At 44.1% G+C, this 18,166-nt stretch overlaps 1 protein-coding gene across 2 annotated transcripts in view; it reads left to right on the top strand.

Moving 5' to 3' along the window:
• Nucleotides 1-1,315: 1,315 nt before the first annotated feature.
• GPAT3 (glycerol-3-phosphate acyltransferase 3) overlaps nt 1,316-18,166 on the top strand; it is an 82,910-nt gene continuing 66,059 nt past the window's right edge. The window contains exons 1-2 of one of the 2 annotated variants that reach the window (XM_079766702.1): nt 1,316-1,338; nt 14,158-14,420. In XM_079766702.1, the coding sequence (XP_079622828.1) occupies nt 14,280-14,420 (141 nt within the window). In that variant the 5' untranslated portion in view covers nt 1,316-1,338; nt 14,158-14,279. Of the gene's footprint in view, nt 1,339-13,673; nt 13,893-14,157; nt 14,421-18,166 lie in introns of those variants that run through there. The other variant, XM_079766701.1, reaches the window with a different exon arrangement.

Here is an 18,166-nt window from a genome sequence, read left to right as displayed (position 1 = left end):
AAATCCTCACCTGAAGATATGTTTAGAGAGAGGAAGGAGAAGAGAGAGAAACATGGATGTAAGAAAGAAACATTGATTGGTTGCCTCCCCTATGCTTCCCTACTGGGGATAGAATCCTCAATCTAGGTATGTTTCCTGACCAGGAATTGAAACCCCAACCTTTTGGTGTTTGTAACGATGCTCCAACCAACTGAGCCACACCGGCCAGGGCAGGCGTTGCCTTTTTTGATAAAAGTGGTTCCTGATAGTGTTCCGGTTTGTAAACCACTGCTTTACAGGAGATTATAAAATAAGTGCTTTTATTATCCAAATTTTAGAGATGAGGAAACTGAAGTTACCTCATAGGGTGGGCTCCTACCCTAGTATGACTGGTGTTCTTATAAAAGAATGCCATGTAAAGAGACGTATGCACACAGGGAGAACGCTATGTGAAGGTGAAGGCAGAGATGGGGTGATCTGTCTACAAGCCATGGAACGCCAGACTGCAGGCAAACCACCATAAGCTGGGAAAGAGGCCCAGAACAGACTTCCTCACAGCCCTCAGAAGGAACCAGCCCGGCCCTGCTGCATTCGGACCTCCGCTCTCCAGAACTGTGAGACGATGAACTTGTGTTGCTTACCAGCGGTCACCAACCGGTGGTCCGTGAGGTCCGAAAGGTTGGCGACCGCTGTTCTAGCAGCAGGTCATTTAATTCTTCTTTAAATCTCCAAGATTTATCATAATATCTACACACATAGTATATACATAGTATCATAATATCTACATACATAGTATTCCCTCATTTGCTTATTGAATGAATGGACTTTTTTAGATTATTTTTAAAAAGTCATTATACAGAGTATAGAGTAAGACCAGAATTTGGAAATAAGAACATCCTTTGAGAATGAAAATAATATATATATTTATTTCTTTACTCATTTTTTTTTCTTGATAATTTATTCTCACTTTTTCCCCCCAAGCTGATTTAAGGGATGAATTAAACAGCATAGTAAGTCATTTTTCTGAAAAAAAAAAAAAAATTTTTTTTTAAAAAGACTAGTAAATGTACCAAAGAGATGTGAGGAACACCCATGAAGGTGACTAGAGTAAATTTCTCAGAAGAATGACCAGAATATGACTAATATGAAAGAAACCTGACCTCGCTGACTATGGAGAAACCTGTTTAAAGCAGGAAGGCAGGATTCCAGGTGGAATCAGGAAGAGAGAGAAACCAGAGAGGCTGGCTTGGGTGGATACCATGTAACACCAGGAGGGGCCAGGTGGTGGTCGGTAATCCTTTAGCCACACAGCAGTCATCTGCTCCCGGTTTCTCCTGGCCCTGGATGAAAGAACCCTGGGTACTAATACAGTTCTCTTGCTCTCCTCCCTCCCTCCCTCCCTCCCTCCCTCCCTCCCTCCCCCCCTCCCTCCCTCCCTCCCTCCCTCCCTCCCTCCCTCCCTCCCTCCCTCCCTCCCTCCCTCCCTCCCTTCCTTCCTTCCTTCCTTCCTTCCTTCCTTCCTTCCTTCCTTCCTTCCTTCCTTCCTCTCTTTCTTTCTTTTTCTTATTGTCTAAAGTTTTATATAAGTCTCCTTTATCCCCAATTGACCCCCCCCCCCCCCAGCCATTCCTACCCCGGGCAAGCCCCCACTGCCCCTGTGTTTGTGTCCATTGGTTATGCTAATATGCATGCATACAAGTCCTTTGGTTGCTCTCTAACCGCCCCCCACCCCCCGCCATTTGTCTCTGGGTCTATTCTTGTTTATTAAATTATGTTGATCATTATATACCACATATGAGTGAGATCATGTGATATTTATCTTTCTCCGACTGGCTTATTTCGCTTAGTATAATGCTCTCGAAATAAGCTGTTGCAAATGGTAAGAGTTCCTTCTTTTTTATAGCTGGCATAGTATTCCATTGTGTAGATGTACCACAGGTTTTTAATCCACTCATCTGCTGATGGGCACTTAGGCTGTTTCCAAATCTTAGCTATTGTAAATTGTGCTGCTATGAACATAGGGGTGCATATATCCTTTCTGATAGGTGTTCCTGGTTTCTTGGGATATATTCCTAGAAGTGGGATTACTGGGTCAAATGGGAGTTCCATTTTTAACTTTTTGAGGAAACTCCATACTGTTCTCCACAGTGGCTGCACCAGTCTGCATTCCCACCAGCAGTGCACAAGGGTTCCTTTTTCTCCACATCCTGGCCAGCACTTTGTTGATTTGTTGATGATAGCCATTCTGACAGGTGTGAATGGTACTTCATTGTTTTTTTATTTGCATCTCTTGGATGATTAGTGACTTTTAGCATGTTTTCATATGTCTCTCGGCCTTCTGTATGTCCTCTTTCGAAACGTGTCTATTTAGATCCTTTGCCCATTTTTTGATTGGATAGTTTATCTTCCTTTTGTTAAGTTGTATGAGTTCTCTGTAAATTTTGGAGATTAAACCCTTATCCGAAATATCATTGGCAAATATGTTCTTGCATGCAGTGGGCTTTCTTGTTTTTTTTTTTGTTTGTTTGTTTGTTTTTTAAAAAAATATATTTTATTGATTTTTCACAGAGAGGAAGGGAGAGGGATAGAGAGCTAGAAACATCGATGAGAGAGAGACATCGACCAGCTGCCTCCTGCACACCCCCCACTGGGGGATGTGGCCGCAACCAATGTACATGCCCTTGACCGGAATCGAACCTGGGACCTTCCAGTCCGCAGACCGAGGACGCTCTATCCACTGAGCCAAACCGGTCTCGGCTCTTGTTGTTTTGTTGATGGTTTCTTTTGCTGTGCAGAAGCTTTTTATTTTGATGTAGTCCCACTTGTTTATTTTCTCCTTAGTCTCCATTGCCCTAGGAGCTGTGTCTGTAAAGATATTGCTACGACATATATCTGCTATTTTGCTGCCTATGGAGCCTTGTAGGATTTTTATGGTTTCCCATCTTACATTTAAGTCCTTTAGTCATTTTGAGTTTGTTTTTGTGTATGGTGTAAGTTGGTGATCTAGTTTCATTTTTTTCTATGTATCAGACCAAATTTCCCAGCACATTTATTGAAGAGATTGTCTTGATTCCATTGTATGCTCTTGTCTCCTTTGTCAAATCTTAATTGAGCATAATGGCTTGGGTTGATTTCTGGATTCTCTGTTCTGTTCCATTGGTCTATATGTCTGTTCTTGTGCCAGTACCAGGCAGTTTTGAGAACCGTGGCTTGGTAATATAGCTTGATATCTGGTATTGTGATCCCTCCAACTTTGTTCTTCATTCTCAGGATTGCTGCAGCTATTTGGGGTCTTTTTGTATTCCAGATGAATTTTTGAAGAGTTTGTCCTAGATATTTGAAATATGCTGTTGGTATTTTAATGGGGATTGCATTGAATCTGTAGATTGCTTTGGGTAGTATGGACATTTTAATGATATTGATTCTACCAATCCATGAACATGGTATGTTCTTCCATTTGTTTATGTCTTCCTCTATCTCTTTTTTCAATGTCCTATAGTTTTCTGAATACAGGTCTTTTACATCCTTAGTTAAGTTTATTACTAGATATCTTAATTTTTTTGGTGCAATGGTAAATGGGATTTTTTTTTCCATTTCTCTTTCTGTGAGTTCATTATTGGTGTATACTCTCATTTCTTTTGATTGTGACTTTGGCCTTCCATCCCGTTGACACAGCGAAGGAGGAAGCACTATATTTTGAAGATTTTCTGGCCAACAGCAAAATATATACAGTATTACACATGGCACTTAGCATTCTGATTTATAGCTCAGTCTCCTATAAATTTGATTAGTATGAACTGGCAACAAAAGCTTGACCAAGTCAGGTTTTTAAATCTTAAAACCAAGGGCCATTTTAGCTATCTTAAGTGGAGATGGTCACACTAAGGAAATGGTGGGTCCATCCCCTTTTTTTTATGTTATCTCACCCTCTCTAGCCCCATAGGAATTTTACAGGAGGGATTTGCCTCATCAGGGTAGCTCAATCCTAGGCAATGTTGCAGAATCTCTGCATGACTTTGGCTTTGGGAGTGCTGTGGAGACTGGGTCACGGTATATTCCAGGTAGGAGTAACAGGGAAAAAGCCCCCCAGACACACTTTTGGAAAGGCAGGTCAATAGGAAAATCTAAGAGGCTGAGACTTCAGTCAATAAGCAAGCTGATGTTCTCCTTAATTCATTCAATGCACATGTGTAGGTGAACCATTGGTTTGTAAGGTCTTTAGTGATAGACTCAGGCTAGGATTTTCCTGGTTCCAAAGAACATTTCCTCTAGTATTAAATTCATCATATTCAAAACCATATCATCACCTTCCTGGGATGCTCAACCCAGAGAATTCTCAGATCTTGAAGAAGATGTTTATAAACCCTAACCTAAGAAATATTGAATTTAAAGAATGGATGATCACTACTTACTCACAGAGGACTTAGGGACCCTTGAAATATGTTTGTGTTCCCCATGGTTCCAGGGACTCCACTTTGAGAAGCACTGGGGGTGGGGGTGGGGGTGGGGACTCCTTTCACTTGATTGTTTATTCATGGACATGGTTGGTTACCAATTTTCTCTGCATTTATGTTGAGGTCCTGCCTCAAATGTTAGTCTTCTACTGAGAACAATACCTGGTGGATTTAAATGTTATTAAAACAAAAAAGTTATCATTTGTTAAAAAAAGAATAATAATAATAGTGGAAATAACTGAAGCATAGAAATGACGCTGGGAAGTGTTTGACACCATTATCTACTTTAAGCTTTGCTCAACTAACTCTAGTTTGATGAGGGAAGTGTTTTTCCCCAGGACTCCAGGGAGGAGATACCAGGAGGGGACAAATAAGAGTAATGGGTGAAGCAACATAAATAATAGAAATGTGTTATAACAGTCATCATGGTATTGAAGAGATTGTATTTTTAACAGAGGCCAGAGTACACTGAAGCTACTGATTAGTCACCAGGTTGTTTTCTATTTAATTGTTGTTGTCAGCTAGTTGCTCACTGCTCAAAACGCAGAAGTGAACTTTAGCACCATATATTACAGGGTGGTGACAGCAATCCATTAATAAAAGGCAACACTCATGATTTGAAAAAGTTTTTAACTTCTGAACTTGCAGAAGGAAAGACTCCAAGACTAATCCTGGGATAAATTTGACTGTTCTCTCTTTTTATTTTTTTGTTTGTTGTTAATCCTCACTTGAGGATCTGTTTTCATTGCTTTTAGATAGAGTGGAAGGGAGGGAGGGGGGAAGAGAGAGAAAGACAGAGAGAGAGAGAGAGAGAGAGAGAGAGAGAGAGAGAGAGAGAAACGTCGATGTAAGAGATACACATTGATTGTCCTTGACCAGGAATCTAACCTGAGATCCTTCAGTGGGAAGGCCGCTGCTCTAACCACTGAGAACACTGTCCAGGGCAAAAAATTTTGGTAAGTACTTAAGTACAAAGTACATGTCATTTTCCTCTCAACTCTATTCTACTATAAGAAATACACCAATGATGACAAAATACCTCGAGAAAAATGGAGAGAATATAATACTGGAAAGGTTATGTCTTATAGGAATGTGAGCTCAGTGTTGCCTGATTATAGGAGAACCCCGAAATCCTAATTTTAGTTTGACTTTTTTAATATGTGGGCAATCTATTCAAATTTTCTAAAAAACATTTTATGGATCCTTGTAAGGGTCCTCTCATTTCTGACTACTGATTTACTTATAATCAATGAATAAATAGGTTGGGAAGAGGGCAGCCTGGATTTTCTGGTCAGAGACTTCCTTTCCCTGTGTATACCCTCTTTGAAGATGCATTCTTGCCCTTTTGGGACAATCTGTTCAATTCAGCAAGTGTGCATTGAATATATCACTATATTAGGTGAGGTAAAAGAAGGTAAAGGGGAGATAAATGGTGATGAAAGGAAACTTATCTTGAGGTGGTGAACACACAATATAATATACAAATGATGTATTATGGAAGTGTATACCTGAAACCTATATAAATTTATTAACCAACTAGAGGCCTGATGCATGAATTCATGCATGGGTGGGGTCCCTCAGCCTGGCCTGTGATCAGGGCCAATGGGGGCCAGCCGGCCGGGGAGGGACCCAGCAGCACGCTAACCTACCGGTAGGAGCATCTGCCCCCTGGTGGTCAGTGAGTGTCATAGTGACTGGTCGAGCGGTCGATATTTAGTACATTACGCTTTTATATATATAGGATGTTATCCCAATAAATTCAATTTTTTAAAAAAAGACCATATCACTATAGCATAACAGTTTTCTCTGGGATAAAAAATTTTCACCATTAGTCCTCACTACTATTTTTGGACACTTGCTAGAGTAGGTTCACATATCAGGGCCTATGACAGATTGTAGGTTCTGTCACATATTGGATCCGAGAGTTAGGATCTAAGCCCATCCATAAAGAAAAACTTGGGTGTGTCAAAGCCGTTTTTAACAAGTTCTCTAGGAACTTTCCATCATGGAGACCAATAGGCTACCTCTCACCGTGTCAGTTTTCCCACCAGTACTGGAATAGATTCATTGCTTTTGGACTGAGCATAGATGATGTAGTTGCTTGATTTGAAGGGGTAAGCAGTTTGAAAATATGCACTCTAGCTTTAAATATATCACACTCAGCAGGGGGAAATATTCACACTTTGAGAGACCTTCTCCCTTCCCCCAAGAACTGAGATGTCTCAAGTAAACGCTGATTTATGTTTCCCATCTCAAAATGCTACATGAGTAGAATGGCCACCATTTCATTTCTGCTCTTTTAATTTTCTAGTCATATAATTTAATTCACATAAGTCAAATGAGGCCTGAGGTATGAGGCAATCTACTATAAATAATGTGCCTCTTTTCCCAATTGTTTTTTTGTTGGATAAATACTTTTATGCAGACCTTTTATATAGGTCAGTAGTTCTCAAAGTATAGCTCAGAGACTCCTGGAGGTCCCGAGACCCTTTCAGATGGTGCATGAAGTTGCAACTAATTTTGTAGTAATACTAAGATGTTACTTTCTTTTTTCACCCTATTCTCTCACACATGATTGATGATTTTTCTGATGTGTGTACCTGGCCAGGTTACAGTCCTCAGTTACTCAATCAAACACTAATCTAGGTGTTGCTTTGAAGTTACTTAGTAGAAGTGATTAAAGTCCATAGTCAGTTGACCTTAAGGGGAATTATCCTAGATAATCTGGGTGGGCCTGAGTCAATCAGTCCAAAAACCTTAAAAGCAGAGCTGAGGTTTCTCTGAAGAATAAGATACCCCACCTGTGGACTGCAGCTCCTTGTGCCTGAGTTTCAGCCTGCCCTTCCTGATAGCCTGTGCTATGGATTTCAGCTATATCTAGCTAGTCCCCACAAGCACATAAGTGATTCCTTGTAGCAAATCTCTTAATAAATATCTTCCACTCTTCTGCTTCTCTTGTGTAACCTTGACTGAGATTTTGCTAGTGGAAGTGGTTATAGAGGACCAGAATCTTAAGGATGAGTTTTCTGGAGTTGGCGTTCTAATCTGATTAGATTTAAAGGCACTAATGACTATTTTCAGTGGTAATGAAGGCACTGGTAGTCTATGTCATGATATGGTAAGAGATAACACAAAATGGGCCATTGGATACTCCTATTCAATATCAATAGAAGGCAAGATTCTGGTTGACCATTTATTTGCTATTTTAGAACATTTTAATCAAACTAAGGAATATATTGAGATTGGCTGGTTGTTCCTAACTGCACTTCAGTAGTAGGGAAAGGACAGTGTGAACTCAGCGTTTCAAATTCTCAGGTTGAGGTCTGGTCCATATAAATGACCTGAAAGCATCTATATTTCCCTGAAAGAATCCCTTATCACCTATAGTCACAAGCCAAGATTCTAAAATACAAACCTAGTGTCTTGTTAACATAAAAAAACCATAGAAAACTGTAAAGAATTTTTGTGAGTTTATTTGAGCCAAACTGTTGACATATGCTGGAAAGCAGAACCTCAACGAATTGAGATACTGCTCTGGAGAAGGGCAGGTTACATCTGTATTTATACATTGCAATCAAAAGAAAGGGACATAGGTGGGTTACCTGAAATCCATTGGTGATAGACTAGAGAGGTGGGAGAAAGCAAAGGGGGGCGGGGGAACCCCTGGGATTGGATAAAAAGTAAAATGGGTGGGTGTAGGAACAATTAACATGATAACAATGAAGGAATTTGTGGTCTCTGTCCTGGTGCCCAGCATATTAGGTTGTGCCCCAAGGGGTCCAGGAAAAGGAAGTTACAAGTTACCCAGACATTTCAAGAGTATGTTATTATAGATGCAAAAAGACAGATAGGCTCATTTAAGGTAAAGGTTGACCTTGTCAGTGAAGATACCAGCCTAGGATGTAACTACCCTCCATAACTGCTTTTAGTTAAAGTTTAATTTCAGATCATCCTTTGTGGTTACTTTAGGTCTCTGAGTTTGCAAGACTGCTATGCAGGCCTTCCCTGAGCTTGTGAGGTCAGCATGTGGCCCCTTTCACCCACAGTCTTATCCTGTGAGTGGCTGAATTACAACACAAAAGTGAGGGCATGGATTGGGAACAGGATCCTGAACATTGATATGGGAACATTTGGGCAGACCTGGATGATCTGAGAGCCTTGAACCCCTAAATTCCGCTGAGCCCTCTTTGTCAGTAGAAGCAGCTTTCTACCTCTGCCTGAAGAATCTGCAGGGACTCACTCTATAAGACACTGTTGATTCTCATCAGGACCTGCCTCTACCACTATTTGCTTTTAAATCAGTAATTAAATTTAAGTCCCAGCAAGCAGACTTTGAAGGGTCAGGTACAGAGTGTGACCCATGAGGAGGTGTACTATGCTACAGAAGAAATGCATGATTTTTCCAAGTTCTCCAGGCAGAAATCTGGGGGAATATGAGTGAGAATGGATATTAAGGGTTTGACAGCATGGCAGAAAGAATATAAAGTTGGATCAGGTAAAATGTACCGAGTGGATCTGTTGTAGGTAGTGGGAATGGCACCAGGTATTGGACTGGTGGGGCCAGACCAAATCTGGGTTCAGCAACCTCGGTACTTGGTTTCTAGCTAGGAAAGAATTCAGAGTCAAGACCCAAATGGTAGGAGAACATTTATTTTGTAAATTACAGAGGTAGAAGAAGTAATTCCTAGGATAGATGAGCTTAGGAAACAAGTTATGGAGGTAATGAAAGGGCTCTTAAAGCCTCAGAGTGAGGAAGCTAAAGGTAACATGCCTGGGGCAGGTAGGCTGGGGTGGGTGGAGGAGCCAGGAGTGGGGGTGGAGGGGAGGGAAAGGAAAAAAAAAAGGAGCAGATATGTTGGGAGTGAGGAGAGGAGAGAGCACACTTGGTCCTCTGTCCTAAGGATTTTAGGGGAAGATCTCAATAGAATATTCAGCAGTTTTCCAGGTGTGTCCTTTCAGGGTTGTGGTCTCCACTGATTGATTGGCTAGTACCAGGGCAGGGGGTCATTATTCAATGCAGCGGTCCTGAGGTCAGCTGGTTTTGTTGCTTATCTGGGCCTGGAGCTGAAATACAACTGAGGTATAGATGTTACCTCTAGGGAGGAAAAGTCAGGAGTCCAAACCGCACGACCAGAGAAACGCTAGGGGAGGAAAAGTAACCATGGGGGCGAGGTCCCACCCTACAGTTGACTGTCTGTTGCTAGGCACCTGGGGCTTTTCCACCCTGGTGACCTTCTGTACTTGGCCCATCATCCTTGCTCTGCTCACGTCTGTCTAACTGCCTATCACAGACCCGCTAAAAAGAAATTCTGGATTTAGTGTCTGAAACATGGCTCCAACAGTGGTCTACACTAAATTAAGTTGAAATGCCAGAACTACCTTGATGTCCAATGGAGGAAAGTAGACAAAGGTGTAGGGAGATTGAAATGCTACAGTGGAATACATATCATGTAAGACCTGCTCATTCATCCTGGGAAGGTCCAAAGACACATACCTTTTACCTCAACTGTGAGAAAGAAATTTGTGCGTTGAGCCCCAGTATCCCTGAAGAGCTCTATGGCTGTTCTTCTTTGTAGGTCAGAATTTACGGTGGCAACTGCTACCAATGAACTGAGATCCCTACTTGCAATGAGGATAATGGGCATCAAAGAAGGCAGGGGAAAAGTGGCTGCACTTAATTGCCAAAGACAAGGTGAGCATGATGACTGTAATGGGCAGCGGAGCCAAAGCAGTAATCAGAATAGCCTGACTCAAGGAAAACCTGGGGCTTTGTCTAGGTGATCAAAAGAAATAGGTGGGCAGTCTACTAAATTCTCACTTCTATTAGGTTTGGTCAACAGAAGTCCAACTTGAATTACAAAAAATAGACACAGTTCCTCAGTTAATTTCCAAACTTGAGAGCCAGTTTACAGACTAAGAACCACTTGAAAGAAGCGGATACTGGGTCCTCTTTAGGACTGCAGAACATTTATACTGTTGATCTGTCTCCCAGTCTTTCTCAAAGGGACTGTTCTCTTAGGAAAGCAAAGTGGGGTGGGGTAGTGGTGGTGGTGGTGGGAATCATCTCTGGGATTGGATAAAAAGTAAAAGGAATACAGATGAGCTTCTTTTACAAAGGTGAGAATAGAATAGTTAGCAGCTAACAATTGACCTGATAACAATAACAATGAGGGGTTCAGTGGTCTCTTGCTCTGGTGTAGTGACTGTGCCCAGAGGGGTCTGGCAAAAAGAAATTACTCTGACATCTCAAAGGTTTGTTATAGTACCCATAAATAGACAATAGACAGGCTCAGTTAAAGTAAAGATTGACTTTTGTCAAGGAAGACTCCTCACCATGACTTGCTTTTATTTATTTTTTTAATTTTCCATGTTTTCATTGCTTTTTAGATAGAGAGGAAGGAAGAGGGAGACAGAAACACAATGAGAGAGACACATCCTTTGGCTGCCTCCGGCATGCCCCTACTGGAGATAGAGCCCACAACCAGGGCATGCGCCCTGACCTGGAATTGAACCATGACCTCCTGGTCCATGGGACGACGCTCAGTCCACTGAGCCACACCAGCTGGGCATCATGACTTGGCTTTAGTTAAGAAGTTTTAATTTCAGACCATCCATAAAGTGGTGGAATGGTAATAATGTGGAATTTGGAGTCTTAGATTGACTCCAGCACAGACACACAAATGTGAGCAGTTCATGTAGTCATTCTGTGTTTCAGCTTTCTCATCAGTAAGTAAAATGGATTCTTTTTTAGGGTCAAATGCGATTGTGTTTTAAACTGCTTTGTGAATGACAAAGCTCTGTGCAGAGAGCAGATGGCAGCCTGGCACAAGTGCAAAAGCTCTCCATCTTTTTCTCGCCTGAAACACAGGACAGCCCAGATAAGCTCACTTTGGCAGTGATGATGGAGGGAGGAGGAAGAGAAGAAATGGCGGCAGCTCCTCTGCTTCTTTTCACTTGTTTCACCTCTCTCTTCTGCTCTCCTGTAGGCTCTTCCCAGAAAACCTAGGTAGGATCCTCCCTGCCTTCCTGCAGTTAGAACTCCCTTCACTTACTGTATTGGTTTCCTAGGGGTGTCTTAACAAATGACCACAGAATTAAAAACCACAGAAATTTATTCTCTCACTTCTGAAGCCCAGTCTGAAATTGTTATAGGGAAACCCCCAGTTGTGTCCAATAATGAAGGCAGGGTTGAATCATAGTAGGCATTTATTGAGAAGGTTAGCCAACCAAGAAGACAGGGCGCTTACAAGCATCAAATCCTGTTTTCCAGCCAGGTGCAGGGGACAGGAGTATATAGGGGAAGGGGCTAGGGTGAGGCTGGGAAGGAATGCAGCTGCGTGCAGACCTGGGGGTACTGTAATTAGTCATCAGGCGATGAGATAATGTTTTGACTCCTGGTGGGTAGGTCTGGCCCTGCTTTTCAGTTCTGCTTGCTGGATTCACAGCTGAGTCACCTCCTCAATCGCTTCACACAGGCCTTGAAAAGGAAACTTTAAGAAAAGTTTTATTTTTACTTTTTAGATTAATTCAGGTGCTCTATCTATTAGTTTATAGGTCCCCCCCTATCAAAATCAAGGTGTCTGCTGAGTCATGCTCCCTCCAAGGGCCCCAGGGTTCCTGGGCTTGGGCTTGCATAACTCTACTCACTGCCTCAGTCTTCACATGGCCTTCTGCCTATGTCTTTTCTTCCCTTCTCTTTAAAGACACTTACCACCTTAGATTTAAGGCCCTCCCTAATGCAGGATGAGGTTTTCTATTTTCAATATCTTAGCTAACCAAAGTTTATAAGCCCAATGCTTCAAAAGGCCAAAACTCAAAACATCAAGAGTTTGGAGTAAGGAGAGATTTATTGATTGAGAAGGTGCCAACAGAGAGGGTGGGAGATCTAATGGTGCCTCAAATCCATCTTGCTCACTGGACTAGGTTAAGGGACTTTAAGGAGTTAGAGGGAACAGGTATACAGGAGTGCTGGTGGGGCGGATCTTGGAACTTGGCCATTTATGATAAGGGGCACCAACTCCGGATCTTTCTGGACAATAGACCCTTGGCTTCTGAAAAGGTTCGGATGCTTAAATTATGTCCTGGTCCTTTGGTTCTATACGTATGTATTTGTGTGTGTGTGTGTGTGTGTGTGTGTGTGTGTGTGTGTGTACTTTGGTTTTGAAAGATTTCGGCAATCGTGTTGTCCTTGTTTTTGTAAACTGGCAGACCACGTTTAATTTTGAGAAACCAAGTGCTTGAACGTCTTCATTCACAACTTGTTTTTTTTTTATGACCAAGTTATCCTTTTCCCCTTCTCAGTGGGAAAGGGGGTTTATGATACCTAACTGGCAGGAGGTGCTGAGGACAAACATTTACATTCTTGGCAATTTGACTTCTCTCCTCCTTGGCCTCCTCCCTTCGGCTTCCCACTTCCTCCACGCCCTGGGGATGGGCAACTTTCTCCGCAGTATTTGCCATCAGCAGTTTGCATTCAGTTTGCTGGCCCTCCTGGTTTTTCCAGATTGAAATAACACCGGAAAGAGACCTGTATGAGATTTGGGTCCCATTCAGTGATGGTCTGGGAAACCTGGGCAGCCGGATTTTCTTATCTACTGCACCCCCAACATCCGGATTATCAGGTTCCGTCTTAAAATCAGATCAGGTCTCTAAGAAGCATGTACGGCAGCGAAGTACCTACCCATAGGCTTTTGGCCATCCTTGCTCTCATCAGCGCTGGCAAGGCAGCAGCGCGGGGATAGTGACCAGGAGGCGCTGTCAGCTAGGTGAAGGCCTGCGTCCGCCTGGCGTTTTTCTGCAGCTCCCAGCGCGCTGGAGTGTTGGGTGAACAGTCAGGGAACCTGTGGTTGGATTCTTATTCCAGGCAGAGAGCGAGCCTCAGCTGAAAAATGTCTGTGCCAGGGAGACAGCAGCTGAGTGGTGTAGGCGACTCGTGGAGAGAGTTTTCACGCCGCCCTAGAAAGCTCAGCTCGGCTGGGGACGGAGGGGAAGGTGTGGGAGACCTGGGAGCGGGGTAAGCGGCAGCTCGCAGCGCTCTGACCATTTCGCTCTCCCCGAAAGTCCTTGCCAGAAGTTGGTTTACGCCCACACCAACAAGACCTTCTCAGGCATCCCGGGCACGTAGTCGTTCGTTTGGGGGTGGTGGAGAAAATGCTAACGTTTTGTAGATGAAAACCCTGCTCCTCAAGGGATTCTCGCTGAGAGTGCCGGGGGAGGCGGGGCAAGGGGACGAAACGAGGACGCCCCGGAGGCTGCGACGCTCCCGGAGCCTGTCCAGCTCGGGTGCTCCGGGTTGGGTGGCGGAGGAGGTGGGGCCAGGGCGGCGCGCAGAAATAGGGCTTCGGGCGGCGGAGCGCCGCCAGCCGCCAGTACAGCCTTCTGCCCGGAGCCGGTTCCCACGGCGGCTGGTGTGGTGCAGTGCGGGACGCTCGCCGGGATCCTTACTCCCCCAGGGCCTCCGTGAGTCACCCGCTGAGTTGTCGCGATCGCAACCCAGAGGAAATCAGGCACCGGGCGGGGCGCGTTGCCGGGCGCCGCGGGGTCACCCCAGCTCGCCTCTCCCGGCTGGCGCTACCGGCTCTGCGTGCGTGCGGTGGCTTCCACGCTGGTCTGGGTCTCCAGCGGAGAAAGAGTTAATCGGCCGCCGCAGGAGGAGCCCCAGAAGGAAGGAAGGAAATTGCCGTCGTTCTGAAAGTTTTTCCTTCCTCTCTTTCCCCCCCTGCAGAGGTGAGCGCCGGGAGGTGGCAGCGCTGATTCTCCCGGGCTGCCGCCCGACCGCCTGGGGACTGGGACAGCCGCCGCGCTCGGACCTCCGCGGGGACCCCTCCCGAAAGGGTGCGCACAGCCATGGAGGGCGCAGAGCTGGTTGGGAAGATCTTTTTCACCTGGCTGACGCTGGTGCTCGGCCTCATCCTCCTGCCTTCGGCCTTCGGGGTGTCTCTGGGCATCTCAGAGATGTACATGAAGATCCTGGTGAAAACTTTAGAGGTGAGTGTCCCCGCACCTCGGAGGGCTTCAGGGAGAGTCTGGGGGTGGGGACCGAGGGTAGAGCCCAGTTTAGGGGGGCGGGGGGGGGGCAGTTCTGAAGGTCAGTGGTCCGCAGGGTGTGCGTTTCGGTTTATCCTCCGCAGTAGCGCCAAGACAGCTTCTGCAGAGCTGGAGAGATCGGGGCTGGGACCCCTGGACCACTCTATTGGCCGCCTTTTATATCGTTGGCTTTCTTTATATCCGCCACCCAATGCCGCTGTCACTTCACTCTCCCAAGTTTTTACAGCCCCTGGTTTCAGAGGTCCTTTCCTATACCAAGGCATCAGGTTTATGCTCAAGATAAGAAACCAATTGCTCAATGGTAGAAAAAAAATCTGATTATGTTTTAATAAAGTCATGGAAATTTTATCTAATTGATGGCACTTGAAGTGTCATTAAACATGTGTCTTTGACCTCTGCTCTCCCTACACTCCTCTTCCCAAATTCTGCAAAGAAAGGTATTTGGTGCAGGTGGGCCCGGTGGAAAACGGCTGCTGCTTCGTCTTATACATGGCTTTGTTAAATTCCAGGGGCTCTCCTCCTGCTCACTGTCTCGGCATCTGCTCCCCAAAGCCTTGGAAGATGGGGGGGGGCGCACTTATCCCCCTTTTATACAGATGAGGAATTTGAGACCCAGTTCAGTAGTTTGAATGAAGTGGTCATAACTAATGAGAGGGTGTGTCTGCCTAGTGGTTAGGAGTACAGCCTTTGGGTACAGATTGGCTTAGATAAGATACCAAACTCCCAGCTCTGCTTCTTAATACCAGGCTTGAGGGAAGCCTCATTTTTCTCATCTGTCAAACAGGGTGAACAATAATGCTGATTTCCATAGGCTTGTTTAAGTATGTTAAAATATGTCAAACATCTCAGAAGGGTGCTGAGACATGTTAAGGTGCCATGCAAGTGTTTGCTGCTATTCAAAGAATAATATTATTATTTAGGGTCTAGCGTCCTCATTTCTCTAACTTCTAATGTGGGTTCTCATTTTTCTGCTCTTATTTCCTGTCTCAGGGTGAAACCCAGCCTGCAGGGTGGCTCCTCATCTATCTATCTATCTATCTATCTATCTATCTATCTATCTATCATCTATCTATCTATCATCTATCTGATCTTTCAGTTGCCTCTGGCTATCAGTTGCCTTCCACACGGGCCCTGACCCTGGTAGAACCAGCAATCTGGGTATGTGCCCTGACCAGGAATCAAACCCACCACCTTTGGTGTAGGGGACGACACTCCAACCAACCCAGCCACACCGGCCAGGGCTTTCTTACTGACTTCACACTCTGAACGTGGTCACACCAGGCTGTGAATGTCTCAGCTGCCTCTTACTATTTGACTTCTTCAGGATATTCTCCTTATAGCACAGGATCCTCTTCAGCTGGTGTTCACTCTTTCCCAGAACTCTGAAATAATTGAACTGTTCTTCCATACAGCACTGTCTGTTGGGATTTATACCCAAGTCAGGATGGGGTGAGGGTAAATCGCACAAACGGGCTTCCAGGTGCTGACTCCTGTGCTTCTTGCTTCAGTAATTCAAGGTACAGCTAAAGACATGTCCTGGAGAGAGAAGAGCAATTGCTGTCAGCCTGGCAAATAACTACTATCTTTTGAAGAGATATCGCCGGTCCAGGATCTGGCCTTCCGTTTGGTAGCACCTTAAGTTTTCTTTTTTGTCCATCTAGAGTTGAAGAGACTTTCAGAAATGTACTCTGTTAGTCAAACTATCAAGAACAATTTTCGAATTGTTGTGGGAGGTACATCACTTGGCTTGGAAACCAGGTAGATAGAGGTGGCCTGAGGAACCATCCTCTTTGCCAAGACTGAGTTATTAGGTCAGAGAGATGCTTGGCACATATGGAGTGAGGATGGGGATTCATTTTGTGAGCCAGTTCTGACTTGTTGGTTGTAGTTGCCTGGAGCGTCTGTGTTTGGAAGAAGCTGGGCACATCAGGAAAGAGTTACGATCCCACAGTGGTATCTGCTTTAGGCACAGGAGGTGGAAGTGGCAACCCAGGGCTTTCCATCCTTCCACTAGAACAGCAGTAGTTGTGTCAAAGACATGTCTGTTAGGCGGGGATTAGCATAGGGGATTACTTTTTCTGACCCTAGGAATAGTTCCCTTAAAAATTGCACGGGTTGTTTAGTATTAGAACATCCTTGTTAGTGTTCAGTATTAGAATATCTTGAGTTCTGGACAAAGACCCTGCCTTTTTGTAGATTCCATTCAAGGTCCAGCCTTTCCTGTTACTCATTATTCCTTAGTATTGTTTGCAGCTGATTTGGTTGTTTCTTTTGCATTCCAGTCCCAAGAGCCTTCTATGGGTTCTTTGATTGAAAGTTGAAAAATCTCAAGTTTCCCAGGTTACAACCTACATACTATTTAAAAGGTCATTTAGTTTTGTACATTATGTATTTACTTTTCTAAGTTTCATTGGCAATGGATGGCTTTTTCATGACCATAAACTCAAATTCTGGAATTTTAAATGTGTGTGGGGTGCCTTCTGAATAGCTGATTGTAGTAATTGCTATTTGTCAAGTAACTGACCCCGCTCTTCTCTAACTCCTTCTTAGCTGCTTATCATTTCAGGTAGTAATTTTTTATTGAGCACCTACTGCATGCTGCCTTGTGCATTGCTGAATATCTCTATACTAGTGGCCCGGGGTATGGATTTGTGCACATTGAAAGGAAATTAGTTAGAACTGCAGCTTGGCAGTAAACCAGATTTGGGGCTGACAACGCCCCAGCAACAACATAACCCACTGCTGAAGGTGGAATCGCGCAGGCCCCTGGAGGAATCGGGCTCCCTCCTCTCTGGTTCCAGGGTGCGTCAATGGAGAACTGCGGCTGCCAAGTCACAGCAGCTCGGCAGCTCCTGTGTTGAGCATCTGTCCCCTAGTGGTCAGTGTGTGTCATATGTACTGGCCAGTCGGCCGGCTGGATGGTCACTTAGCCTTTTATATATATAGATGTGTGCATAAGCTCCTGATATGGCAAGCCACTTGAGGACAAGGCTTGAATTCTTAGTGATTCTCTAAACTAGTGATTTTCAAGGGCTACATAAGAATTTCTCAGGAATGTTACATTATATTGGGAAAATTGTTTTAGGAATGTAAACTATGAAAAGTAAAATTTTGGCTGAGAGGATGGTGTGTAGAGAGTGATCCATCTGGATGGTGGGGTGTATGTATCTGAATCTCTAGAAGGTGTGTGTGAAGTTTTCATGTTTATCAGAGAGGAGCATGGATTAAAGGTTGAAAAATGCTGTTGTCCACCATGCAAGTTAATTGTAAGGTTAATGATAGAGGTGAAAGGATTGAAGGGTTGCAATTCATTGGCCTAAGATTAGTGGGAAATAAAGAATGGGAAGAGAATAAAGGATTAATGGAGAAGAAGAAGGTAGGGGAATGTTATTAAATTTCCCCCTCAACTTATTTATTTATTTACTAGAAGCCTGATGCATGAAATTTGTGCAAGAGTAGGCCTTCTTTCCCCTAGCTGCTGACACCAGCTTCCTTCCGGCACCTGGGACCTGGGCTTTCCTCGTAGCCCCGGCTTTGTCCAGAAGGTGATCTGGAAGGACATCCAGTCTAATTAGCATATTATGCTTTTATTATTATAGATTTTTAAATTTTATTTGTTTGCTTCTTTATTTTTTTATTCCCCCTCAGTTTTTGAGGAATAAGATGGAAGCATGAACAAGTTCTTT

The sequence above is a fragment of the Cnephaeus nilssonii genome, assembly GCF_951640355.1.
Source record: "Cnephaeus nilssonii genome assembly, chromosome: 1".
In the NCBI taxonomy this organism is placed as follows: Eukaryota; Metazoa; Chordata; class Mammalia; order Chiroptera; family Vespertilionidae; genus Cnephaeus; species Cnephaeus nilssonii.
The sequence above is the reverse complement of the archived record's forward strand: the minus strand, read 5'-3'. Positions and strand labels throughout refer to the sequence as shown.